General features: G+C 42.7%; 2 protein-coding genes across 5 annotated transcripts in view; one reads left to right on the top strand and one right to left on the bottom strand.

Annotated features, from left to right (window-relative positions):
* Positions 1–4,834, top strand: part of GDPD4 (glycerophosphodiester phosphodiesterase domain containing 4) — a 114,019-nt gene extending 109,185 nt beyond the window's left edge. The window contains exon 16 of the mRNA XM_033948261.1: positions 4,462–4,834. Coding sequence (XP_033804152.1) covers positions 4,462–4,496 — 35 coding nt within the window. The 3' untranslated portion in view covers positions 4,497–4,834. The remainder of the gene's footprint in view (positions 1–4,461) is intronic.
* The window catches only part of MYO7A (myosin VIIA), a 274,560-nt gene that overhangs the window by 20,296 nt on the left and 226,443 nt on the right, over positions 1–27,821 (bottom strand). For all 4 annotated transcript variants that reach the window (XM_033948255.1, XM_033948254.1, XM_033948252.1 and 1 more), the window contains 6 exons: positions 26,010–26,134; positions 19,701–19,858; positions 13,186–13,339; positions 11,366–11,521; positions 9,832–9,937; positions 3,907–4,020 (listed from right to left, as the gene is read on the bottom strand). In XM_033948255.1, the coding sequence (XP_033804146.1) occupies positions 3,907–4,020; positions 9,832–9,937; positions 11,366–11,521; positions 13,186–13,339; positions 19,701–19,858; positions 26,010–26,134 (813 nt within the window). The remainder of the gene's footprint in view (positions 1–3,906; positions 4,021–9,831; positions 9,938–11,365; positions 11,522–13,185; positions 13,340–19,700; positions 19,859–26,009; positions 26,135–27,821) is intronic.

The raw sequence follows: 27,821 nt of genomic DNA, 5'->3' as shown, positions 1-27,821 counted from the left end.
CGTCCAGACGCCCTTTCAAAACCCGGCACTTTGTCCAGGTTTTGAAAAGCTTCCAGGCCGAGAGCCGTGCCGGGAGGGCATGTGCACATGCATGGATGCAATGCAGTGACGTCATATGCATGCAATGCAGTGATGTCATGTGCACGCAGTGATGTCATCACGCCACACCTGCACAGATGCCCTCGCAACGCAGCTCCTGAGCAAGAGAACGGGTTGATGGGGTGGGGTTGGGGCAGAACGGAGCGTGACTTGGGTGGAACAGGGCAGGACCGTGTGGGCCTAGGGCGTGGCCATGGGTCCGGATGTTACTTGAGTAAAATCCGGTGACCCTAACTATACAGTCCTATACCATAGAATACTATCCCACTACATAGAGTACCAGAGTACACTTCTCCCTCTGTATTCGCTGTGAGAGGGGATTAACAGACCTGCGAATACAGAAAAACCGTGAATAACTTTTTCATATGTTATTCGCTGTTTTCTATTAGAAAAACATCATGAATATGGTGAAACAGCGAATAACATGGTGGGAGACCTGGCCTGTTCCTGAAGGAGAGGCAAAACACGGTGAAGAAAGTGTCTGGAATCGGCGATTTTCTCTGCAAACACTTGGAATCGGCGACTTCTCTATGCAAGCTGATATAATTTGGGGGGAGGAGCCAGCAAGCTAAAAACCGCGAATAAGTTTTTCATATGTTATTCACTGTTTTCTATAAAAACAAAAACCCATTGTGAATATGGTGAAACAGCGAATAACATGGTGGGAGACCTGGCGTGTTCCTGAAGGAGAGGCAAAACACAGTGAAGAAAGCGCTGGGAATCAGCGATTTTCTCTGCAAACGCTTGGAATCGGAAATTTCTCTATGCAAGCTGATGTAATTTGGGGGGAGGAGCCAGAAAGCTAAAAACCGTGAATAATCGAAACCGCGAATGCTGAAACATGTCCCCCCCCTCTCTTCCTCCGCCCTCCATGCAAACTACCAGCTAACCTCCTCCCTTCTACTTTTAACCCCCCTTTCAAGAAACCAACCCTAAACCTCTTCTTCCCTTCTAGTGATCCTAACTCTCCCCCTTACCTTACTTTTCAATGCCCCTTATCTGTAATTCCCCTGCATCCACTATATAAGCGTCCCCTGCATCTACTGTGTAATCATCCCCTAAATGGCAACTTCCTGGCAATGTCCAGCTATCTTATACTGTAAATAGTAACTTCCTGGCAATGTCCAGCTATCTTATACTGTTGTTTGTAACTTCCTGGAAATGTCCAGCTATCTTACACTGTAATCCGCTTAGAACTGCAAGGTACAGGCGGAATAGAAGTCACTAATGTAATGTAACCGTGAATACGGAGGGAGAAGTGTACTCTATCATCATATGCCATGAAGTACCATACCAGAGAATTTCATCCTACTGCTTTCAGTACCAGAGTATCACATCAACACATGCTATAAAGTAACATATTGCAGAGTATCCAGCTCTCACATGTCATACAATGGGTGAAAAGGTCTGCCCTTAATGCAGGGGTGTCAAAGTCCCTCCTCGAGGGCTGCAATCCATTCGGGATGTCAGGATTTCCCCAATGAATATGCATGAGATCTATTAGCATACAAAGAAAGAAGAGGAGAGCAGAAAGGACTACAGGGTGAAACTGAAAGAAGCCAAGAGAGAGATACGTTTGGTGAAGGCACAGGCGGAAGAACAAATGGCTAAAAATGTAAAAAAGGGAGATAAAATTTTTTTCAGGTATATTAGTGAAAGGAGGAAGATAAAAAATGGAATTGCTAGGCTAAAAGATGCTGGGAACAAATATGTGGAGAGTGATGACGAGAAAGCAAATGTGCTAAACAAATACTTCTGTTCTGTGTTCACAGAAGAAAATCCTGGAGAAGGACCGAGATTGTCTGGCAAAGTTACACGAGAAAATGGAGTAGATTCTGCGCCGTTCACGGAGGAGGGTGTTTATGAGCAACTTGAAAAACTGAAGGTGGACAAAGCGATGGGACCAGACGGGATCCATCCCAGGATACTAAGGGAGCTCAGAGAGGTTCTGGCGAGTCCTATTAAAGACTTGTTCAACAAATCTCTGGAGACGGGAGTGATTCCTGGGGATTGGAGGAGAGCGGATGTGGTCCCTATTCATAAAAGTGGTCACAGGGATGAAGCAGGAAACTACAGGCTGGTGAGCCTCACTTCAGTTGTTGGAAAAATAATGGAAGTGTTGCTGAAAGAAAGGATAGTGTATTTCCTTGAATCTAATGGGTTACAGGATCCGAGGCAACATGGCTTTACAAAAGGTAAATCGTGCCAAACGAACCTGATTGAATTTTTTGATTGGGTGACCAGAGAGCTGGATCGAGGACATATGCTAGATGTAATTTACTTGGATTTCAGCAAAGCCTTTGATACAGTTTCTCATAGGAGGCTGTTGAACAAACTTGAAGGGCTGAAGTTAGGACCCAAAGTGGTGAACTGGGTCAGAAACTGGCTGTCGGACAGACGCCAGAGGGTGGTGGTTAATGGAAGTCGCTCGAAGGAAGGAAAGGTGACTAGTGGAGTCCCTCAGGGTTCGGTGCTGGGGCCAATCCTGTTCAATATGTATGTAAGTGACATTGCTGAAGGGTTAGAAGGAAAAGTGTGCCTTTTTGCAGATGATACCAATTTTTTCTAACAGAGTAGACACCGAAGAGGGAGTGGAAAATATGAAAAATGATCTGCAAAAGTTAGAGGAATGGTCTAATGCCTGGCAACTAAAATTCAATGCAAAGAAATGCAGAGTAATGCATTTGGGGATTAATAATAGGAAGGAACCGTATATGCTGGGAGGAGAGAAGCTGATATGCACGGACGGGGAGAGGGACCTTGGGGTGATAGTGTCGGAAGATCTAAAGGCGAAAAAACAGTGTGACAAGGCAGTGGCTGCTGCCAGAAGGATTCTGGGCTGTATAAAGAGAGGCGTAGTCAGTAGAAGGAAGAAGGTGTTGATGCCCCTGTACAGGTCATTGGTGAGGCCCCACTTGGAGTATTGTGTTCAGTTTTGGAGACCGTATCTGGCGAAAGACGTAAGAAGACTTGAGGCGGTCCAGAGGAGGGCGACGAAAATGATAGGAGGCTTGCGCCAGAAGACGTATGAGGAGAGACTGGAAGCCCTGAATATGTATACCCTAGAGGAAAGGAGAGACAGGGGAGATATGATTCAGACGTTCAAATACTTAAAGGGTATTAACGTAGAACAAAATCTTTTCCAGAGAAAGAAAAATGGTAAAACCAGAGGACATAATTTGAGGTTGAGGGGTGGTAGATTCAGGGGCAATGTTAGGAAATTCTACTTTACGGAGAGGGTGGTGGATGCCTGGAATGCGCTCCCGAGAGAGGTGGTGGAGAGTAAAACTGTGACTGAGTTCAAAGAAGCGTGGGATGAACACAGAAGATTTAGAATCAGAAAATAATATTAAATATTGAACTAGGCCAGTTACTGGGCAGACTTGTACGGTCTGTGTCTGTGTATGGCCGTTTGGAGGAGGATGGGCAGGGGAGGGCTTCAATGGCTGGGAGGGTGTAGATGGGCTGGAGTAAGTCTTAACAGAGATTTCGGCAGTTGGAACCCAAGCACAGTACCGGGTAAAGCTTTGGATTCTCGCCCAGAAATAGCTAAGAAGAAAAAAAAAAAAAATTTAAATTGAATCAGGTTGGGCAGACTGGATGGACCATTCGGGTCTTTATCTGCCGTCATCTACTATGTTACTATGTTACAGTGCATGCAAATAGATCTCATGCATAGTCATTGGGGGAAATCCTGAAAACCCGACTGGATTGCGGCCCTCGAGGAGGGACTTTGACACCCCTGCCTTAATGCAAGAAGGGAATTGCTTCATACTTTGGATATGGTATCACTACTTAGCTCCAAACCTTATCAGAGATTTTTACAAAGAGGCTGAAGCCTTCGGGCGATTTCAGTAGCAGCCTGGTGGCAATGTCCTGACAGAAGTCCTTGGCTTTAGTGCTAGACTCCACTTCAAAAGCCTGCAAAAAAAGTTCCAGAGATCAATATTCACAGGCTATTCTTGACATGGGGTTCAAAGTCAGTCTCAATAATAAATTCACTCCTCTATTAACTTATGTTGAATATTCATATGATCCTCATGAGCCTTCATCTTCACCGGATCATTTATTTATATATTTTTTTAATTATTTTTTATATCCTTTTAATATTATATGTAAATATAAACACTTATCTTAGCAATTGTTAAATGCCTCTCCCGACACGATCATGTTTCACTAAATCTTCCTCAGGTCGAGGCTAATTTAAGCACTTACAATTGACTTATTTGACTTTCCACTGCCTCACACCAATGTGTCTCTCATCCCCTCCCTTTGCTGTGTTCAGTATTTCACTTCCTCTTCCTTCATCCCCTTGGTTCAACATCTCTCTTTCTCTTCCCTTCTCTCTCCTCCTCCCTGCAGGTCCAACATCTCTCTCCGACATCCTTTTTAACTGAAACCACTTGGGAGGAGGAGGAGGAACTGACTGATCTCTTGTATGTAGGGTTTTGTGTATCCCTAAACAAGCTATTCTCTGAAGCAGGGACTCGGCGGACAGCAGCGAAGATTTTGTTCCACCTGTAACTCCATACGAAGGACAACCAAACAGAAATTGACCCTGGTACTCCACAGAATCAAAGAGCAACCAAAAACAAAAGCACTGTGGAGATGTCCAAGATGCAGGCTTTATTGAAGATGCAGTCATAAAATCCACATAATAAAATGTCTATCGCATAGAGCTCTCGAGCAGGACTGTTCTCAGCCTTTGATCCACGTTCTTTGACTTAGGACTCATAGGGCCCCCTGAGGAAGACAGGGTCGTCGAAACACGGACCATGTTGGGTCCACAGTTCCCATCTTATGGGTCCTAGACATTTTATTATGTGGAATTTATGACTGCATCTTCAATAAAGTCTACATTTTGGACATCTACTCCATACGAAGGGACATTTGGTATCCTGCTACAAATATAAAACTCCAGTTGTGCTTGAAATCTCTCTCTCTTTCTTTCTCTGGCTCCTGTTCCCCCAGCCATCATATCACACAGTGAGGGAAAGGGACTTTGGCTCTGATTCCCCAGCCACTGGACCCTTTCTGTGACAGGATCAAGGACTTTGGCTCAGTGGCGTTGTTTTGGTGAGGGCACAGGCTCCACCCCCCCGCTCCTTCCCCGTTCCCCCACCACTTCCCTTCTCCCGTACCTCTGTAATTTTCCTGCTGCGAGCAGCAAACCCCCAACCTGCTGTTGCGCCAGTGTCGGCTCTTCCTCTGATGTCACTTCCTGGACCCGCACCCAGGAAGTGATGTTGGCGAGACAGCAGGTTGGGAGGGGGGGGGGTGCTGCTTGTGCCAGGAATGTTCAAGAGGTCCGGGAAGGAGGGAAGGGAAGCGTCACGCTCACGGCAAGAGGGGGTGGGGAAGGGGTGGAGATGGGGGAGGGGCGCCACCCTCTTGCTACGCCAGTGCTTTGGGTAGCCCCTGCCATTGTGCTAGTAGGAGAAAAGGAGTGGCGAGAAGTGACAGGATTGTTGAGGCATTTTGAACCCGCTCTGGAATGTAAGTTGGAAACAGGGAAGCAGCACACTGATGCTTCTAAAGAGAAGTGAGCAGTATGGAATACAGAACAACAGGGAACGAGGACCACACGTCGGGTTACCAGATGCCCGGGAAAACCCAGACACGCTTTCATTTTAGAGGACTGTCTGGGTTGCCCGGATGGATTTTCAAACCCTGGAAGTTTGACCGGGGTTTCCCGAGCTCGGGGCCACATCTGGAGGCCTCTGAGCATGTGCGGATGCGACACGATGAAGTGCGGTGTCAATGTGCTCCATCCGCGCATGTTTGGGCGGCCTTCCAGATGCGGCCCCAAGCTCGGGAAAGGAGATGATGGGGCAGGGCAGAACGGGGGCAGGGGGACCACATGCCCTCTTTTCTTTGAGAAGAAATCTGGTAACCTTAACCCGCAAGAGAAATCGACAGCAGTGACTATATCTGTGGTTATAGCAACTCTCAAGGTGTACAAGGGAATACAGGAGTCTCTTAGCATTTCAGAGTCCTGGGGTGACCGTGTTTGCTGTTACTGTGGTGGTGACTTTTGGCCTTTTGTTTAAAGCCTATTTTTAAGTAACCCTTTGGGTTCAGAACCCTAGTTCTGGCCTAGACTGATTTATTGTGCGGACATGGAGACTGCATTGCATTTTGCCAACTGCCCCCTAGTGGCAGCGATACCAGTCTAGACCGAGCGACAAAATGTATTCAAAGTAAAGTAACCCTCCTAAGGCTAATCCAGGAAAGAAGGGGTTAAAGGAGTTTGCGGGCAGACCAGCAAATAAAATTGTTTGCATTCTGAGTTCAAAAGGGGCCACATATCTTAACCCTTTGCATTTATGCCCAGGGTTGTAAATGAAAAAGATATCACAATCGAATGCTTTCATACCAGGCTGCAATTTGGGATAAGGAGTTTAATTTTTCACTATTGACGTCTGTCTCATATTTGCATTTTAGGAGACAGCTGAGGCCTTACTTATTTTCAAAGAGCTTGAGTTCCCAGATTCCTAACGATCTCTTATTATGTATTCTTAGCTAATCTTTTGTAAACCGCATAGAACTTAGAAATGGATTTTATGTTATGTATATCTAGTAGAAGATCTCATGCCCTGTTTACTTTTCCACCAGTCCAGGGCTGTAAAAGCAAGAAATTTCTTGAGCACACTCCATATTTCAGGCGGCGTCCCATGATAGGGAATTTTGATCGCTATCGCTTGCAGCTTGTTCTTGTAAACATTTCAGAACTCAATTGAAAAGTTATCTTTTTTCAAAATACTTGGTCAAATCATTTTTCCTGCCCTCATTAAACTGTCTGTTGTTTAGAATCTTTTGTAAACCGCGTTGAGCTTATGGCTACCCGAATAAGAGGTACGAAGTTATGTTATGTATGCAAACACCCAATAAATGCAATCAGGTACACATCATTCTACAAAGAGCCAGCAAGCAATTAATTAACCTGTGGAGAAAAGACCTCAGCGTCTCGTTGGATTGAACAAACAAATCCACCGGACCCAGCAGCTTCAAATATGATAATTCAAAGGTGCAGACACATCCTCGGTCATAAAAACTCCACTGTTCAAGTCACTTTTTTTGGTTTGAGTTAAAGAATTACCATCAGTAGAGAGCATATTATAAAATCTTCACTCTTCTAGATAATCTTCTTAAACAAAAAAAGTCAAAAACAAAATTAATACATGAACTTATCTACTGCAAGGATCTTCAACAGATGGTGTGTGCAGAATCTATTGAAGATCCTACTTCAATTTTAGAAAATCTATAAAAACGAATTTGTTTAATCGATTTGTAACCTAAGAATCATTTAGCCTTCCTCTTCTCCCATTCTGTAAGCTGCATTCGATGACTTTGTATAATAATAATAATAATAATTTGTTTTTGTATACCGCCATACCCAGGGAGTTCTAGGCGGTTCACAACAAATAGATGAGTTACATACAGTGCGATTGAAAAAAGAAGAACATAACAAGTCAATTGAAGGGTCAAACTAGTTTACATTGACAATTTAAGTGAAGGAAGGGCTAATACAGAGCACATACGGTATGTGCTGTAAGAGAGTACAATTGAATTTATGAGAGGGGGGAACAGAGCATATTATATGAGAGGGAGGGGGCAGGGATCTTGGAAGGGAGGGGGAGGAGGAGGAAAAAGTAAAGAAAGGTGGGTAGTGTTGAGGGGGGGAGGGGAGAGTTAAGGATTTGGTCTGATGCAAAGAGGAGTGTTCGATCTGTTTTCTAATGTGGAGAGGGGGAGCGTTAAGGCGGAAGAGGGGAGCATTAAGGATTTGGTCCATTGAAAAGTAGAGTTTTGAGTTTTTTTTCTAAAGTGGAGGTATGAAGAGACGTCAAGTATAATTTGGGCGAGCCATGAGTTCAGTTTGGAAGCTTGAAAAGAGAAGGTGCGTTCGAGGAATCTTTTAAGATGACACGATTTCAGTGAGGGGAAAGTGAACATAGTTATTCTGCGGGAGCTCTTATTATTATAGTTCAGGTTGAAGTGACTACTTCGTTTTTTTTGTGGTTTTGGAACCACTTCGCTGTATGTCCAACACCTTTCGTTGTAAACCGCCTCGAACTATCATGGTTTGTATTCGATATCTCTATATTGTGACCACTGCACTGATTGTCCAGCACTTCTTGTTTGTAAACTTTCGTGGCTTTGGTGGTATATAAGAATAAAATTATTATTAAAAAATTATTATTATTAAAGGCAATAAAGAGTCCAGACCAATCTCCTGCAGACCTCCATCCCTGGACCTCTATCAGTGGAGTTTTTATGACCGAGGATGTGTCTGCACCTTTGAATTATCATATTTGAAGCTGCTGGGTCCGGTGGATTTGTTTGTTCAATCCAACGAGACGCTGAGGTCTTTTCTCCACAGGTTAATTAATTGCTTGCTGGCTCTTCGTAGAATGATGTGTACCTGATTGCATTTATTGGGTGTTTATATTAAGGAGCATTCACTCTAATTATTTGTATTTTTGTCATGTTATGTATGTAACCACACTCCCACTAATAATGGTAGGAGGTGGTTCAGCGGACGCACGTGAAAACAGTATTTAAAAACCTAAACATTTGAAAATATTTTGTGACGAGGGGAGGTATCGGTGAAAACTAGTGCCACCCTGACCCTTTGATAATGACAAAGCCAAGCCGAAGACCGGCCTCATTCTCGCCGCTAGATCGCATCTTTTGTTTTGCTCCACCTCAGTATGTGAAATGTCACCGTGGAAAAAAATACATAATCTCTCCTCCATTCCTTTGCATTTATTTATTTATTTTATTTCTTCCATTTGTGCGTCGCACATCCCTATACAAGCTCTAGGCGACATTACAGAGGAAGGGGTTAGAAGAGGGTAGGGAGGACTTTGGAGGGCAGGAAAGGAGTGGAGAGGAGAGAAGACACGACATGTTCTCAGTTATGGCCCCACAATCATGGAATCTTTTACCACAATACATTAGAGAACTTAAAGACCTAACATTGTTTTAAAAAACGTTAAAAACCTTTCTCTTTAAAGATGCGTATGGATCTTAGGACTCTGAAAAAATCGATTATTTTTTTAACCGTTACCCTGTTTTCTTTTTTTTTTTTAACAGTTATTATAACCCCCTTTTTTTGTTCTTCCCTTTTATGTTTTTTCTTCTCTTCTATCAAAAATTGTAACTGTTCCCCCTCCTAACCACACATGTCTTGTATGTCTTACCCACAAAATTATTTTAAACTTATGTCTACACTCAGTTTGTTAAGTGTGTTAAATTTTAACTAACAACAAATTTGTTTTTATGTCAACATTAACATTGTACTTGTTTAATTTATTAATATATGTTATTATTATTGTACATCGCCTAGTAATTTAAATAGGCGATTCATCAAGAATAAATAAACTTGAAACTTGAACTTGAGAAGCATGTAGAATATTTCATAGCTAGGAGCACCATCTATGTAAAGTAATATGTAAAAAGGAATTGAAGGGAGGAACCGTTAAACAATAGAATTCAGTTAATAAGAATAGGGGTAAAAACAATGGAATCAAATTTAAAATAATTCATAAACTGGAAAAAAAAATTGAAAACCAAAATCAAATAAGTCTGGCAGAAGTCCAATTTCCTGAAGCAGCTCTGTTGTCTCAGCATATTTTAAATAATCCTGACATAAATCCAGTTTATAAAGCTTATAAAGTTGCTCCCTGGGAACCCAGAGGAAGTTTTTTTTATTTTTGGTGTTTTTACCTCATCTGTGTCATCAGGGAAATAAACCTTGTGGAAAATCTGAGTGGTTTTGTGTTGAATAGCTTCAACCTCGACCAGATGGGGCGGATATTTCCTGGAGCCATTTCTGTAAAGCAAATTGTATTCGTTTTTATTTGATTTGAGAATCTTTTCATTGATTTAGATTTCAAAATTTACAAACTGACATGAACAATATATTAGTGATAGAAAAAGAACAAACATCCAAACCGGATCTAGGGTCTGTACTCTTATAACCCCCAAACTCTCAATGTTATAACACTGAACCAAAGTAAAAGAACCCCTCCCCTGTACCCAAAAGCTTGTAGACATTTTACAGACCTGCTTACCCTATAATCTCATTTTAAAAACACTTTTTCCTCATTAAAACCCACTTACAAAGCAAAATGTCTGAATTGGAGAGTAACATGGTAACTGTTACCGCGGGAATTCTGTGGTTACCATGGTAATTCTTGTGGTAACGGGAAAGCATTGTCAAATTTGTCTGGTATTGCCGTGTAGTGGTTGGCCGTTCTATGGTAATGCCGTGGGAATGGGAACTGCTGCCACGGTAATACCACAGTAATGGGGACCCAGGGCACCTCCCCCGAAGCCGACCCAACTCCCCCATGCCCTATCTTATCATCCCTGGCGGTCTTGTGGCTTCTTTGGGAGTAGGAAATAGCCCAACTCTTTCCTGCCCCTGCTAGAACTGCCGCCGGTCCAAAGATGTTCAAAATGGCTGCCTAGACTTGCGAGACTCCCCCGTGCACCTCGTCAATCTTCACCTGCTGCTTGCCCCGACCTCAGCTCTCCCTTTGACTTCATTTCCTGACCAGGAAGTGACATCAGAAGAACACCCACGCCCTTCCCATGACCATGCCCCCTTTTGAGATCTGGGCATGAGAATTTACATGCACCACTTTATAGAATAGGCTCGGAAATTTAGGCCCACAAATTCTAATTTCTGCCTGTAAGTCGTGATAATTGCTTGTTGGTGGCCAATTATCAGCGCCAGTTGGCTCATTAAACAATTAACTTGTGTGCACAATTTGACCATAAGGGATTCAGGGGCAACTGTGCAAAATACTGACATTTAGGAGCCTAAATGTCATTTGGGTGTCTAAGTGGTATTCTACAAATAGGAACTCAAATGCCATTGGTGGGGCAGATGTGCGGGCAACTTACAGAATACTGTACATTATCCATGTGCCTGCTTCATACAGGCACCTCAGTCTACTGTAAGTATCAATAGGGTCACTCAAGTGCCCATATAGAATGTACTCTCACCCCGCATTACTAGGCCACCCAAATAGAGGTGCTCTGTTGTACGATTTCCCTCTTTACGTCTTGAATTGAGCTGAGATTCCATTTGGCTGAAAGGTTCTCGAGAAAGTCTAATCGTTAATACATCTTCCCTGTCTTATTTTATGAAACAAACAAAACAAAAAAAATGCATGCATACGATTCGGAGTTCAGACATCTAGCCGGAAGATAAATTATCGTGAGACTTTGCAAGCTATTTTCGGAGCTTTACCTCAGTGCTTTCTGTAGCCTTTGCACACAGTCAGCTGAGAGCAGGTGCTGTTTCCGAGACTGAAGAAATCTCTGAATATGGGGCAGGAGGATGTTGCTGGGGGGGAAGAGGCCGGTACACAGCCAAAGCAGCTCCCAACCTTTCTCTTCACTGTATCTGGAATATAATAGCAGAAAGAGAAACATGACAGAAAAAAGCCAAATGGCTCATCCACAGCATCCACTATCTCCTCCTCTCTCTATTGGCTAAGGCTTTTAACATTTGCATCTCCTCTTCCTATAGGCTAAAGCTCTTTATACCTGCATTGTGAGGTCATAGAGCTTTATGATTATAGAAACATAGTAACATGATGGCAGATAAAGGCCAAATGACCCATCTAGTCTGCCCATCCGCAGCATCCACTATTTCCTCCTCTCCCTATTGGCTAAGGCTCTTAACATTTGCATCTCCTCTTCCTATAGGCTAAGGCTCGTTACACCTGCATTGTGAGGTCATAGAAACATAGTAACATGATGGCAGATAAAGGCCAAATGGCCCATCCAGTCTCCCATCTGCAGCATCCACCATCTCCTTCTCCCCCCTATTGGCTAAGGTTCTTAACATTTGCATCTCCTCTTCCTACAGGCTAAGACTCTTTATACCTGCATTGTGAGGTCATAGAGCTTTTATGGCTATAGAAACATAGAAACATGATAGCAGATAAAGGCCAAATGGCCCATCCAGTCTTCCTATCCAGAGCATCCAATTTCTCCTCCTCTCCTTATTGGTTAAGGCTCTTAACATTTGCATCTCCTCTTCCTATAGGCTAAGGCTCTTTACACCTGCATTGTGAGGTCATAGAGCTTTATGGTTATAGAAACATAGTAACATGATGGCAGATAAAGGCCAAATGGCCCATCCACAGTAACCGTTATCTCTTCCTCTCTCTAAGAGATCCCACGTGCCTATCCCAGGCTTTCTTAAATTCAGACACCTCTTCCAGGAGACTGTTCCCTTTCTGTAAAAAAGAATTTCCTTCGATTACTCCCGAGCCTGTCACCTCTTAACTTCATCCTACGCCCTCTCCTTCCAGAGCTTCCTTTCAACTGAAAGAGACTCATGCGCATTTATGCCATATAGGCATTTAAACGTCTCTATACCTACGTGAGGGAAGCACTAGGGCAGTGGAATTATAAAAGGTTCAACGAAGAGCAATGAAAATGATGAAACGGATGCAACTCCTCTCATATGAGGAAAGGTTAAGGAGCGTAGGGCTCTTCAGCTTGGAAAAGAGGTAGCTAAGGGGGGATATGATTGAGGTCTACAAAATTCTAAGTGTAGTAGAACGGATAAAAGTGAATCAATTTTTAACTCTTTCAACGGCGACAACATCAAATTTATACTGCGCAGAAGAAAGGCCCGTCCATCTACGTCTGTATTCATCAAGTCGCTAGGACTCGAATACTAGTCGATGGCACATAATCCACGTACTAAATAAGTGATATTAGGTGCCATCTGCGCGGCATAACTTATTCAGTACTAGGAAGTGATGTCAGAGGAAGAGCCGATGCTGGCTCGACAGCAGGTTGGGGGTTGCTGTTCGCGCCAGGAATGTTACAGAGGTACAGGAAGTGGTGCGCGCGCGGCGGGAGGGGATGGGTAAGGAGCATGTGGAGGTGGGGAGGAGGGGCAGATAAAAATGCGGGAGAGGGGTGCCACCGCTGCGGGCCCCTCTCATCCTCACTACGCCACTGCCTTCAGGAGTGGCCTGTGCCATGGGAGCAGCCATTCTATCCACTGCAAATGATTTTGCACGACTCCACGAATCTCACGGGCCTTACTTGACATGGTTTTCCGTGAGTTGCTTGAGGATCTGGCAGTAGATCTCATCTTTCAGTGGTTCTGCTTTCAAGGCGCCTTCAAATATCTGATCCGTCAGCTCGTTGACCGAGCGCATCCTTCTGGACGGATAATCGCCCATATACTTCAGCACAGGTACAATAATATTCGTCAAGGAAGAGACTAAACAACTAGACGCACGCCTAAGATGGGCCGCTCGCCTGACCCAGAGCTGCAGGATATAAACCTTGAAGAACTGGGGGAAACAAAACTCACAGCAACTCACTTCCAAAAGGAGCAAATACCACAAGACAAAGAATGGAAGTGACAACACTTGTTTTAAAGCCAAGGTGATTCAAAACGGCAACTCATTGTTTGAATAGTGGACCAAACTGCAGACCAAATAGAGGAAAAGTTCAAAGGTCAGTTTTACAATAATTAAGTAACAGGGACCACATTTTGTTATAGTTGGTTAGTGAATTATGACGCTCTGCAATATAACGTTCAAATTGAATATGGAGACAAACAGAGTTCCACCAGTGACTCACATGTAGCTTCGAGAAGTCTTTCCAGTTTTGAAGGACAAGTTTAAGAGCAATAAACATCAACAACGTGAGTAGACGATCCTGATGTATAGATAATGGAACAGACAATGCGAGAGAGCCAGTAATCAGGATATCAAATGAAAAAGTATGTTTCCCATTCAAATTTGAAATTTTATCTACCATTCATTGACGATTGATGCTTTTTGCTATTTTACTTTACACTTTATGCTTATGTACTTCTTATTATTATTTTTCGCAATTGATTGTACTGGACATGTGTTTGTACTTGTTCTATATTTTGTGCCCCCTCTTGGGAGCACTACCAATGCTGGCACTGTTTTATTAATATAAAATTTAATAAACTATGTGAACTAAAAAAAAAAAAAAAAAAGGCAAATCATATGCCTATCGCTTTAAATGCTCAGAGAATTAGTTGTCAGAGTGTGGAACAAGTCCGCACGATGGAGCGTCTAAAGTAATCGCCTCTAATCATTGCACGTGAGACCTGGTGAAAAAAATCAATGTGTAAATTCAAAACGTGAAAACTTTATCGGCAAAAAGCTGGGTAGGCCTCAGAAACACATTCTGGGTTCTAAACTAAACTAAACTAAACCTTAAGTTTATATACCGCATCATCTCCACGGATGTGGAGCTTGGCACGGTTTACAAGAACTTAAAATATAGGAAGAGAAGGAAAAAAAAAAAGGTTTACATGAACTTATATATAGAAGAGAAGAGTAAGGGGGGATAGAATTACATTTTAGTGAAAAAATTTATTTTTCAAAGAACCCGTACTGCAGCACTTTGAAGATGTTTGTAGCTGAGTGCGGCAGATTTCACACCCGAGCGCTGCAGTACGGGTTCTTTGAAAAAGCCCAGGCAAAACGCGTCAGAACCCAGAACGTGTTTCTGAGGCCTACCCAGCTTTTTTTAGATAAAGTTTTCACGTTTTGAATTTACACATTGATTTTTTTTTCACTATGAATTTGTACACCAGGTCTTACGTGCAATTAGAGGCGATTACTTCAGACGCTCCATCGTGCGGACTTGTTCTGCACTCTGACAACTAATTCTCTGAGCACTTAAAGAGATAGGCATTTGAGTTGCAGTTTTGAATCACCTTGGATTTAAAACAAGTGTTGTCACTTCCTTTTTTTGGATATAAACTTTGTACATGTGCTCAGTGCTCAATGTATAGTTATGAACAGCACAGGATATAATCTTCAGAAGCCTCAGTGGTGAACCGTTTTACACAAGTCACTCTTCCCGTGATTCACCTAACTCTTCATAGGCTTCAAATGCTCTTAATTAAAAGACTCATGAAACACACATTTTTTTTGAAAAAATCTATCACAATAATCCATATCCCAAAAGGTGCTTAGCTTGAAAAAGTGTGTCTCTTATTAGAGACTAGGGCTAGATAACCGGGATATAAACCAGCATAAAATCATCATTAGGACAATGTTTCCAATGGTACAGAGTGGGGTTTGCCTCAGAAAATCTTTCCTCCATTCTGTCCCTGCCTCACTGATCAGTTGCAACTGGAAAATCTGGATAAAACACCCCTTAACGGTATCCATAGCATCCTATTTGTTTGTCTTGTCTGTTTAGATTGTAAGCTCATCCAAGCAGGGGGCTGCCTTCTTTGTGACTCTTTACAGTACTGTGTATGTCCGGTAGTGGTATAGAAATAATTATTATTAGTAGTGGTAGTGACGGGGCTATGTGAGTAGTGTAATTGCACAGGATGCAAGAGAGGCAAAATGTGGCTTTTCAATTAATATTTTTGTATTTTGAAGTGAAAGTCGAGTTTAGAAGGCTACGGGGCTCAATCAAAACTTAAACACGTCTAAAATCCAGCCCATGTCAGCACTTGGACAGCCTAAAAGACAGGTCATCCAAGTACTGATAATCAAACCGACTTGGACGTATCGCGGGATTTTTTCTGCCTCTGAATGCCGCTGTGTGCCCAGAGCTGAAAGGGGCGTATCTGGAGGAGTGGTTAGGGCAGTATGTGGGTGGGATGGGGGCCGGTCTAGACTTAGTCGTCCTGCAGGAATAATCAAATGTTTTACTAGACATCCTGGACGAAACTTAAACGTCGTGAGTTAGACGATGTAAAAACAGGTATAAATGCCACAAAAATATCCAAAGTGACCAGACAACCACTTCAGAGACAAAGTAAAGACCCCACACACACTCCCCCAGTGTTCACTGACCCCCCCTCACCCCCCCACAAAGATCAGAATAAAAAGTACACACCTGTCTCCAGAACATCAGCACCTGGTATAGGAAAGCCTAGTAGAGATGCACAGAGGTGACTTAAATAGCCTGGGAGGTGGGCTAGTGAACCATAGAGAGGAGGACCCAGGCCCATAAGCCATTCTAAACACTAAATTTATGGTGAAACATGTGCGCCCACCCAAATCCTCCAAAACCCTACTCTACTGCCATATAGGTGCCACCTGCAGTCATAAGGGCTATTGGGGTTGAAGACAGGTGGGTATAGTTGGGTTTTGGGGGGGCTCACCATAACCTATAAGGGAGTTCTGGTGAGATGTTTATCTGGCACCCTTTTATGAAGTTCACAGCAGTGCCCTGTTGGTGTCCCACTGCTCTATGCCATGTCTGGGTGGCCAGTCCCTTACAAGATTGGCCCCCCCTCCCACGCCCAGATGGTCTTGTCCTGGGTGTTTAGGACTTGAACGAAATTTTAGTTGAAAATGCGATATAAAGATAGACGTCCTGGCAGTCTAGATAAACAATAGCCTGGAAGTCCAGATAGATGATTTTCAAAAAAAATATATATTCTAGACGTATTTTTCTAATAACATATAATTGGAAAAAATATGACAGGTTAAATTACAATTTCTGGTGGAATTCTGTATGTCATATGTACAAAATGGAACTCACTATTGCAACGCAAAAAGGTTATGTGAGTAAATTTCAGAAAGTCTGGGGACCGTTAACAGATTTTTGTAATGAATGATTCACTTTTCCCATGATAAGATATTTGATTAGAGGGGAAAAGGGGTGGGATTTTATTTCTGATTATTACATAATATATCAATATTTGAATGAATTCACAATAAAGATGATTTTATGTATTATTGAATTGGGAGGGAGGGAGGATGGGGGATTATTATATTTAATAAGAATGATATAAATTTAGATTTCTTACATAATATTTTAACATTATAGAATACTAATTTCCTAATGAAATGTTAAATTTGATGCTAATATGTGAGTTAATCAAGTGTGTATCTTTAAGTTTTATATGAGTTTAATTGATACACTTGTTGTAACATACAAAAATGAATAAAGAATTATAAAATAAAATATTTTTCAAAAATGAGCATTTTCCCACTGCCGACTTTGGGCGTCCAGCGCCGTGCATCCAAATCGGACTTAGATGCATGTTTTGATTATGTCCCTCCACGTGTAACAGTTCTTTTTTATTAGACGACTTCAGATTCTGGAGAATACAGCTATCAAGATTGTCTACGGCGCTAAGAAATACGATCATGTTTCACCTCTCTTTTTCAGCGCGCATTGGTTACCCGTCAAACATAGAATTAGTTATAAAATCTAAACTTTTACAACACATTTAAACAATCAACCAGAATTCTTTGATAGACTTTTAATTCCTTACAGTCCTTCAAAAGCGCTACGGTCAATGTCACAGAACCTTCTTGTCATACCATCATTAAAATCAATCAACACGTTGCGTTCCAATAATTTTGCGGTCACCTCCCCTTCTCTTTGGAATTCTCCGCCCAATCAGTTGCGCAGTAAATCCGCAAGAAATCAATTTAAATCAAAATTAAAAACATTCTTGTTCCAGGATGCTTTTGGACAATAACTGTCCTCTTAAGGACAAAATCAAGCTTTATCGCTTTTTACCCTAACCTACTGTCTTTTTCCCTTTCATTGTGCTCTTTCTCTCACGATTGTAGTTCTCTCCTCTCTTCCCTACTGTTTGAAGTTAGTCCACGTCTTATTATGCGTCTTTTGGTATTGTTTAGTATCCCTAACTTTTAAATTTGTTTTTATGTAATATTTATATTGTACACTGCTTAGAAAACATAGTAACATACATAGTAACATAGTAGATGACGGCAGATAAAGACCCGCATGGTCCATCCAGTCTGCCCAACCTGATTCAATTTAAATTTTTTAATTTTTTCTTCTTAGCTATTTCTGGGCAAGAATCCAGAGCTCTACCCGGATTATATGTATAAGAATATCAAGTGTTGTATATCTTATTTGTATTGTATTGTTATAATGTTTATCACTTGCTTGTCAGTTTTAAAATGAATAAAGAATTATTAAACTCAGAGCTCTACCCGGTACTGTGCTTGGGTTCCAACTGCCGAAATCTCCGTCAAAACCTACTCCAGTCCATCTAAACCAGGGGTCTCAAAGTCCCTCCTTGAGGGCCGCAATCCAGTCAGGTTTTCAGGATTTCCCCAATGAATATGCATGAGATCTATGTGCATGCATGGCTTTCAATGCATATTCATTGGGGAAACCCTGAAAACCCGACTGGATTGCGGCCCTCAAGGAGGGACTTTGAGACCCCTGATCTAAACCCTCCCAGCCATTGAAGCCCTCCCCAGCCCATCCTCCACCAAACAGCCATATACAGACACAGACCATGCAAGTCTGCCCAGTACTGGCCTTAGTTCAATATTTAATATTATTTTCTGATTCTAGATCCTCTGTGTTCATCCCACGCTTCTTTGAACTCAGTCACCGTTTTCCTCTCCACCATCTCTCTCGGGAGCGCATTCCAGGCATCTGATTAAGAAACCTGATTAAGCGGATAAAAATTTTTTTTTTAAATAAATCTGAAACTTGATTAAGTGGATTAGAATGAAGGTTGGAATGATATGATATTTTTGGTTGGGGTGGGTGTTTGGATGAAAGGGTTCTTTTAGTGTAATGGTCATTTTTTACTATACAATGAGATGTTATTAGAATTGTACATTTTTTATATGTATGACAAAATGTATTTAGAGTTGGAAACCATTATAACGCTACAGTTTTTAGTGGTATACCAAGTTTTAAAATCAAATCAAATCAACCTCCTCTCAAAAACAAAAATACAGTGGTACCTCGGTTTACGAGTGCACCGGTTTGCGAGTGTTTTGCAAGACGAACAAAACATTTGCAAAATCGGTTCCTCGGAAACCGAGCATGGCTCGATTTACGAGCACCCCCCCCCCCCCCACAATCCAGCACCCGCCCTGCGATCCAGCACCCCCCCTGCCTCGAACCGGCACCCCCCCGCCTCGATCCGCCCCCCCCCCCGACACGATTGGGCACCCTCCACCGCTTCTTACCCTCATCTGGGCACTCTTGAAGATCGGCCTCCTCGTCTGCTGGGCCTTGAGCATGCGAGTTCACGTTCTGAACGTGAACGTGAACTCGCAGGCCTTGAGCATGCTCAGATGCTCAAGGCCCAGCAGACGAGGAGGCCGATCTTCAAGAGTGCCCAGATGAGGGTAAGAAGCGGCGGGGGGTGCCCAATTGTGTCGGGGGGATATCGGATCGTGTCGGGGGGGGGTGCCCAATCGTGGCGGGGGGGGGGGGCGGATCGTGGCGGGGGGGTGCCGGTTCGAGGCAGGGGGGGGTGCTGGATCGCAGGGGGGGTGCCTGATCGCAGGGGGGGGCCTTCGAGGGGAGCAATGCCGGTTCTCGGGGGGGGGGGGGGAAACGCATCAAAGCAAGTTTCCATTATTTCCTATGAGGAAACTCATTTTGATAAACGAGCATTTTGGATTACGAGCATGCTCCTGGAACGGATTATACTCGTAATCCAAGGTACTACTGTACACTCTTTACCCATTGTCAAGGGTTCGACCTTTAGTCTGTCCCGGTTTAGTGACGCTTATGGAATGCAGTATGTACTTAGACTGAACCTTCTCCCTTGCCAATTCTGTCTCAGCGGTTTTCCAACCAAAGGATATCAATGAATGCCATGCAGGCTTCCTGGGTCAGCTCCTCGTTGCCCAGGACCTTCTTCAGAAGGGGCTGCTTGATTGGCTCTCGGGTATAGCACCAGAGTTTGTCCTTACCTCGGTTCTTGGTGATCATGACCCGGCTCAGAGTGTGCTTGGGTGGGGGCCTGAAAGCACAGATACAGCAGGGTTTTAATAGCACAGAGAGACTCTCAGACGTCACTGGAATAAGTGCATTAGGGACAAGTGTGCATTAGGGACAGTTCCTTAATGCATGCAAAAAAAAAAAAAAAAAAAGAGAAGTTCTCACACCCAATGCAGTAAAGAAATCTTATGTAAATAGGAGGGAATTCAATAAATGAGGCCCAAAATTGAGTGCCAAGCACCATTCTATAAAGGGAGCACACCCTTTAGCATTTGGTACTAAAAGCAGGTGTAAATGATCACACCCAACTTAGGCATTCTTCTGGCAAATTCTATAATTCCGCTTGCAACTTTCTGAAATCTCCCCTGATGTGTTCCTGGCCACACCCATTTTTCAGACACACATTATGAGAGTTAGGCAGCAAGTCTTATAAAATTGCGTGCATAATTTCATACTGATGTCAATTAACTTCAATAATTGGTAGGCTCGTTGATGAATTAAGTTGCACATGTGACTTGGGCATGCACCCAAATTTCAGCATGCAACATTAGATGCCCTAGATAGAATTCCCCTGATAATGTGTGCAAACACAGGAAAGCGTGTTAATCACCATGGAAACATGCATACATTGGGCGGAAGCAGAATCTCTTTTTACTGGGATGAGGAGGAGCTTCTGCATGTGAAAGGCAGCTAAATACCCTTAACACAGTAACAAAGCAAATGACGGCAGATAAAAGACCTTACCATTTTTGTCACCTTCCTCTGGACCGCTTCAAGTCTTTTTATAGCCTTCGCTAGATACGGCCTCCAAAACTGAACACAATACTCCAAGTGTGGCCTTTATAGGGGCATCAACACCTCCCTTCTGCTGGTTATTCCTTTTTTCTATACTGTCTAGCATCCTTCTGGCTACAGCCACCGCCTTATCACACTGTTCAACCACCTTTAGATCTTCAGACCCAATCACCCCAAAGTCCCTCTCTCCATCTGTGCTTAACAGCCTCTCACCTCCCAGCAAATACAGTTCCCTCGGATATCTACCCCTCAAATGCATCACTCTGCACGTCTTCGCATTGAATTTTAGTTGCCAGACGTTAGACCATTCTTCTAACTTTTGCAGATCCTTCTTCATGTCTCCCACTCCCTCCGGGGTGTTCATTCTGTTACAAATCTTGGTATTATCCACAAAAAGGCTAACCTTATCTTCTAACCCTTCAGCAATGTCGCTCACAAACATATCGAACAGATATCCGCCAATACTCAGTGGGAGATAGCTGAATATCCTAGGCAGTGGATTGGTCGGTGACCAGCTATGTCGCGTGACATAGCCAGTCACCACCAATATTCATTGGCTGATTGGCTAGCAGCCAGATAGATCCACTTAATGAGCAGGTCTATCTTTGGCCACTATGGCATGGCTGACTAAGTCTTCGGTTGCTGCATTTAACCAGAAATTCAATGCCGGTGGCTGAATATAAGAACATAAGAATTATCGCTGCTGGGTCAGACCAGTGGTCCATTGTGCCCAGCAGTCCGCTCACATGGCAGCCCTTAGATCAAAGAACAGTGCCCTAACTGAGACTAGCCTTACCTGCGTACGTTCTGGTTCAGCAGGAACTTGTCTAACTTTGTCTTGAATCCCTGAAGGGTGTTTTCCCCTATGACTAAACTAAACTAAACTAAATCTTGGGTTTATATACTGCATCATCTCCACAATGTGGAGCTCAGCACGGTTTACAGGGGTTGGGATAGAACGGAACTCCAATGGAATTATAGAAATAAGTATAAAGAGAGGTTAGGGCTTAGAACACCAGAGAGGGGGAGAGGTTACATTTTGGAGAAGAGCCAAGTTTTCAGATGCTTACGGAATAGTTGAAGGGAGCTCAAGTTAAGAAGAGGGGAAGTAAGATTATTCCAAAGCTGAGTGATTCTGAAGGGAAGGGAAGACCCTAGTTTACCAACATGCCTTTTAAGGAGGGGGAAGGATAATTTTAGTTTTTGAGTGGATCTGGTGGAAATTGGATTTGAGGAATTCCAGGATAGAGGAATAAGAGGAGGAAGGATGCCGTGAAGGATCTTGAAGGTTAGGCAGGCACATTTAAAGTGGACCCTGGAGATAACAGGAAGCCAGTGGAGCTTGGACAGGAGTGGTGAGACCTGGTCAAATTTACTTTTTGAGAAGATAAGCTTAGCCGCGGAGTTCTGGACTAGTTGGAGTCTATGGAGGCTTTTCTTTGTTAAGCTTAAGTAGATAGAATTGCAATAATCCAATCTGGAGAGGATGATGGATTGTACGAGGACGGCAAAGTGTTTTTGATGGAAGCAGGACCTCACTTTCCTCAGCATGTGAAGGCTGACTCCAGAAGAGCGTTCCAGTTCTCTATCACTCTCTGGGTGAAGAAGAACCTCCTAATGTTTGTACGGAAACTGTCCCCTTTCAATTTTAGAGAGTGCCCTCTCGTTCTCCCTACCTTGGACCTGGCATTGAATATCCAGATTCATTGTTGACTGCGAGAGGTAGCCAGGCTGCCTCACACGGTCTGAATATCAGCCCCATGGTGCCCACATGTTCACATTACTTGAGTGTACAAATGTACAGAATGCCATCATGTCTGTGGGTAAGTGTACACTGATGTAAGTAAGGGCCACAAAATGATATAAAGCTATTCTGTAATGGCATATGTAAATGCACAGGGGTATTCACATGAGAGAAGCTGCCACTCACGCATGCAATTTACATAGGGTTACCAGATTTTTCATCTGGTAGTAGAGGATGCATGACCCCGCCCTGTTCCACCTTGGGACCGCCCCAATCCACCTCCCCAAACTTAGTCCCACACAAACCTTGTCTCTTCTGGCCAGGCCCAGCCCCGATCGCACCAGCTTTTTAAAACCCAGCACTTGGTCCGGACATGTCCGAGGAAATCCAGACATCTGCTAACCCTTAAACTTACAGTTACACATGCTAGAATGATCTTTCACACATCTAAATTTGACCATCTGTCTCCCTGTTAAAACTTGGGTGATCTTGAAGTTATACTGTTTGACTTTGAAGATTAGCAAATTAATCGAGAACATATTTTGCAGTGTTGGACCTTGGAAGGTTTTAAGTTTCTGTATGAGAGAAGTATATTATCCTATTTTCAATGGTGGGTTTTTTTTTTTTCCTTTTTTTATTTTATTTAATGTATTTTCTTGTAAACCGCCAAGGCGATACATCAAGTTTAATAAACGATAAACGTTAAATCTCTGTTTGACAAGGTGTACCCAACAGCAGGGTTGGGGCAGTTCTGTATTTATACACATGCTTTAGAAAATTAACCCTTTTTGGTGGGCAAATTTGTGTTCTAGTTACAAATATGAAAAAATGAATGCAGAATTTTTGGGGAATAATAAGGTAATTAAGTTAGTGTGGGGCTCTTTAGCAGCTTTTGTTGCATCTATTTAAGATATGTAGTTATATATTTATGTCTTATATCTCTTTTAAATTAGGTTTCGTTCCCGTACACATCCGGGGGAGGGGAGGGGGGATACCGCATATATATCTGATGTATGTTTACATTTCTGAGTTATGCAGGGTTGGGGAGTAATGATGTCTTTGAATTTCTGTAGTTCAAAAGTGCTTTGTAATGGTTTGATATGTTTCAGATGTATATATTTATATTGCACTGTTCATATTGGAAAATAATAAAATTTATTAAAAAAGAAAATTAAAACAAATGCACGGACTTATACACTGAAAGTGTGTGCACTGGAAATAGTCGGTATACACAGATGTACATAGTTACCGTATTTGCCGGCGTATAGGACGACTGGGCGTATAAGACGACCCCCCAACTTTTAGTTAAAAAATAGAGTTTTGTGTTATACTCGCCGTATAAGACGACCCCTTCTTCCTTCTCCACCCCTTTGTATTCCCCCATGTGCTTTCAGCGTTCTTCTCCCTCCTCTGTCTTCAAGTGCTTTCAGAGTCCTTCCCCCCCCCTTCTCTACCGCCCCGGGTGCAGCACAGCCAGCCAGGTCCCCTTACTTTTGTGGCACTTCCCCGACCGACCGACAACAGCCCGGGTCCGACAAACTTCCCTGCCCTTAACCGCGAATCTAAATTACCTTCTTACAGCTGCTGTAAGAAGGTAATTTAGATTCGCGGCTACAGGGCAGGGAGGATTGTCGGACCCGGGCTGTTATCGGTCGGTCGGGGAAGTGCCACAAAAGTAAGGGGACCTGGCCGGCTGTGCTGCAACCGGGGCGGGGCGGCTGCCCCTCTCTCTTGGTACTCTCTCTCTCCTTACCTGCCATGCCTGCAGCAGAGCCGAACGGAAGTCTTCCCGACGTCAGCGCTGACGTCGGAGGGAGGGAGGGCTTTGTTTAAGCCCTCCCTCCCCTCCGACGTCAGCGCTGACGTCGGGAAGACTTCCGTTCGGCTCTGTGCTGCAAGCAGAGAAGGTAGGGAGAAGAAGAGCCGCGCGACTGAGTACATCCAGCCCCGCAAGTAAGGGCATGTAAACTGTACCCGGCGTATAAGACGACCCCCGACTTTGGGGAGGATTTTAAGGTACTAAAAAGTCGTCTTATACGCCGGCAAATACGGTAATTTTCAAATCTCTTTGTTCTATTTCCCTACACTAAAAGGGAGCAGTGTAGAAAGGTTTCTGGACAAAACTTTTATCTTTCACGGCCAGTAAGTGGAACAATACCTTAAGTGGTCTATTTGTAAACTCACTACCTTACCAAATGTATAGGAAATCTGTGAAATCCTATCTGTATGATACATTTATTTATTTTTGCTTATTTTAATAAGGCTACTTCTTTTGTTTCCCTCCTATTGTTTTTTACCATAACCGTCCTTCTTTCTATCATTATTATTGTATTTCATTACCCTGCCTTTCCCTTTGTTTTCCTTTTTTGTTTATTCTGTTAGTCGTTAATTTAATATGTTTTGTTCAGTGTCCATCTGTCTTTCATCACTCCTGTATTATCTGTAAATTGAATGATTTGTTCATCGCTTAGATATTTGAGTAAGCGATTAATCAAATACTTAATAAACTTGAAACTTGAGATCTCAGCCATAACAATTAATATAATTTGGAATGTTTTTGTTTTGATAAATCTGTTTAAGAGCGTCAGCCATGCAACTAACTTAATCTGACTTGTAATTTCATCTGCGTCTGGCAGATCCTCTTGCTGTAAACTGCTCTGAACTGTCAAGGGATAGCGGGTTCTAATGTAATCTTTGGTTTATATAGCGGGTTATCTCCCAGTGGAGCTCGACTCGGTTCACATATAAGACTAGAGTACATAGCAGAAAACATAGAAGGAAGAACTAATTAAAAACTAAAGTACATAAGAAAAGCATAAGAAAAATAACTATAATATTATCATTTCGTTGTGGCTGTAGTTAAACCATTAGAAAATTGCGAGAACATAACCAAGTGTACGTTCTCGCAATTTTTTAATGGTTTAACTACAACCTCAACGAAATGATAATATTATAGTTTTTTGGTTTTTTTTAATGCTTTTCTTATGTACTTTAGTTTTTAATTAGTTCTTCCTTCTCCTATGTTTTCTGCTATGTACTCTAGTCTTATATGTGAACCGAGTCGAGCTCCACTGGGAGATGACCCGCTATATAAACCTTCCTTCTCCTATGGGTTTTGAGGGAGGGTGGGGGGAGGGTCTATAGGATATAATGATAAGTTGTTCAAGTGGTCAAATTAATAGTGTTTATTATGAATTTCTGTACACTTGATGAAAGTTTAAAAATCAATAAAGAATTTAAAAAAAAATTAAAAAATTGCGAGAACAACAAATTTTCAGGAATTTACGAAATAATTGCAGTTGGCCTAAAAGCCTAATGGAGTAGAAAGTTCATTCCAGATCTCTACAAACTTGAAAACCAAAGATTGACTGAGCTTCCCAGCAGATTTAATTCTCTTAAAGGAAGGGAAGGTTAACTTATATCTTTGTAGGTTATAAATAAATTTGAATTTGAATGTAGAAGTATGGGTGTATTGGATTTTGAAAATCTGTGACCGCGCTTTCCACCTGTAAATGCAAATCAACAGCATCACCAACACAAAACCTTGATTCCTTCTGACCTAGAAAGGTTGACAGATTTACTTAAAACTGCCTTCATATTAATGGAGACATACGTAGAATATATTTGTTTTTACCTGAAATGGTCATATGAGAACTCTTCCAGAGTATATGGCTTCACCGTTTCTTCACTCTCTGATATAGTCACCAGTGATGTTCTCAGGACATCTTGACGTTGGTCAGGTGTCATTGTGACCAAGGCCTAAAGGTAAAGATATTCAGAAATGAGCTTGGACAGAAGTCTTTTTTTTTTTTTTTAATTATTCCTGCAGATTTTATTTACTCAATTTTTATGTGATGTTTACATATGATACTGTGCCTGGAAACATGAGATTAAAAAAATAACAACTCAGTTTTCAGCAGTTCAAAGAAGCGTGGGATGAACACAGAAGATTTAGAATCAGAAAATAATATTAAATATTGAACTAAGGCCAGTACTGGGCAGACTTGCAGGTCTGTGTCTGTGTATGGCCGTTTGGTGGAGGATGGGCAGGGGAGGGCTTCAACGGCTGGGAGGGTGTAGATGGGCTGGAGTAGGTTTTAACGGAGATTTCGGCAGTAGGAACCCAAGCACAGTACCGGGTAGAGCTTTGGATTCTTGCCCAGAAATAGCTAAGAAGAAAAAAATAAAAATAAAAAATTTAAATTGAATCAGGTTGGGCAGACTGGATGGACCATTCGGGTCTTTATCTGCCGTCATCTACTATGTTACTATTCTTTAGGCAAAAGAGCTTGGCTTCTATTCACCTCAAAATTTGCTTATATCCATCTAGTATGGGTTTTTTTCCCCCCCCCAAAATACTTTAACACTTTCAAATAAACAAGAAACATCTACACCGTGTGTTAGGACAGGTGATACCTTGCGATCCCATTCTTTTTTTATTGGGTTTTTCAGAGGCTTTTACTCTCCCTCGGCGGGGCACCCTCTCATGGCTTCGTACAGTATGTCTCTTGGGCTGCAAAACGATTTTGCAGGTATGGGCCACTTCCTCTGCCCCTTCTTATTGGGCTTGGCAAGCTCATATTGCTAGACTGATTGCTTGGGAAGTGCAAGATGCGTGACACATGTACAAATGGAGGAAGCTTTTTTTTTAACTATCTAGGATCCTTATTTGCGACCCCTGCCCCAGAGAGCGCGTAGTCATCTTTTGAGCACGTTAGGGCAGGGGTAGGCAATTCCGGTCCTCGAGAGCCACAGGCAGGTCAGGTTTTCAGGATATCCACAATTAATATGCACAAACGTAAGGAAGTTCTTTTTTGCGGCAGCACAATGCGCAGCGGCCTCAAAAAAGGCGAACAGAATGTTGGGCATTATCAAAAAAGGTATCACTACTAGAACCAAGGAAGTTATCCTCCCGCTGTACAGGGCAATGGTGCGACCGCATCTGGAATACTGCGTCCAGTACTTGTCGCCGTACCTAAAGAAAGATATGGCGATACTCGAGAGGGTCCAGAGAAAAGCAACAAAAATGATAAAGGGCATGGAAAACCTCTCATATGCTGAGAGGCTGGGGCTTTTTTCCCTGGAAAAGCGGAGACTTAGAGGGGATATGATAGAAACTTATAAGATCATGAAGGGTATGGTGAAGGTAGAGAGAGACAGATTCTTCAGACTGGCGGGGGCAACAAAAACTAGAGGGCACTCAAAAAAATTGAGGGGAGATAGATTTAGAACAAATGCTAGGAAGTTCTTCTTCACCCAGAGGGTGGTGGATACTTGGAATGCGCTTCCAGAGGAGGTGGTTGAGCAGAGTATGATTTTGGGTTTCAAAAAGGGATTGGACGAGTTCCTGAAGGGAAAGGGGATCCAGGGGTATAATGAGTAATAGATCACTACAGGTCATTGACCTGGAGGGCTGCCGCGGGAGCGGACTGCTGGGCGTGATGGA

This window comes from Geotrypetes seraphini, chromosome 6 (assembly GCF_902459505.1).
Source record: "Geotrypetes seraphini chromosome 6, aGeoSer1.1, whole genome shotgun sequence".
In the NCBI taxonomy this organism is placed as follows: Eukaryota; Metazoa; Chordata; class Amphibia; order Gymnophiona; family Dermophiidae; genus Geotrypetes; species Geotrypetes seraphini.
Note: the sequence above shows the minus strand (reverse complement) of the source record. Positions and strands in the feature narration are given on the sequence as shown.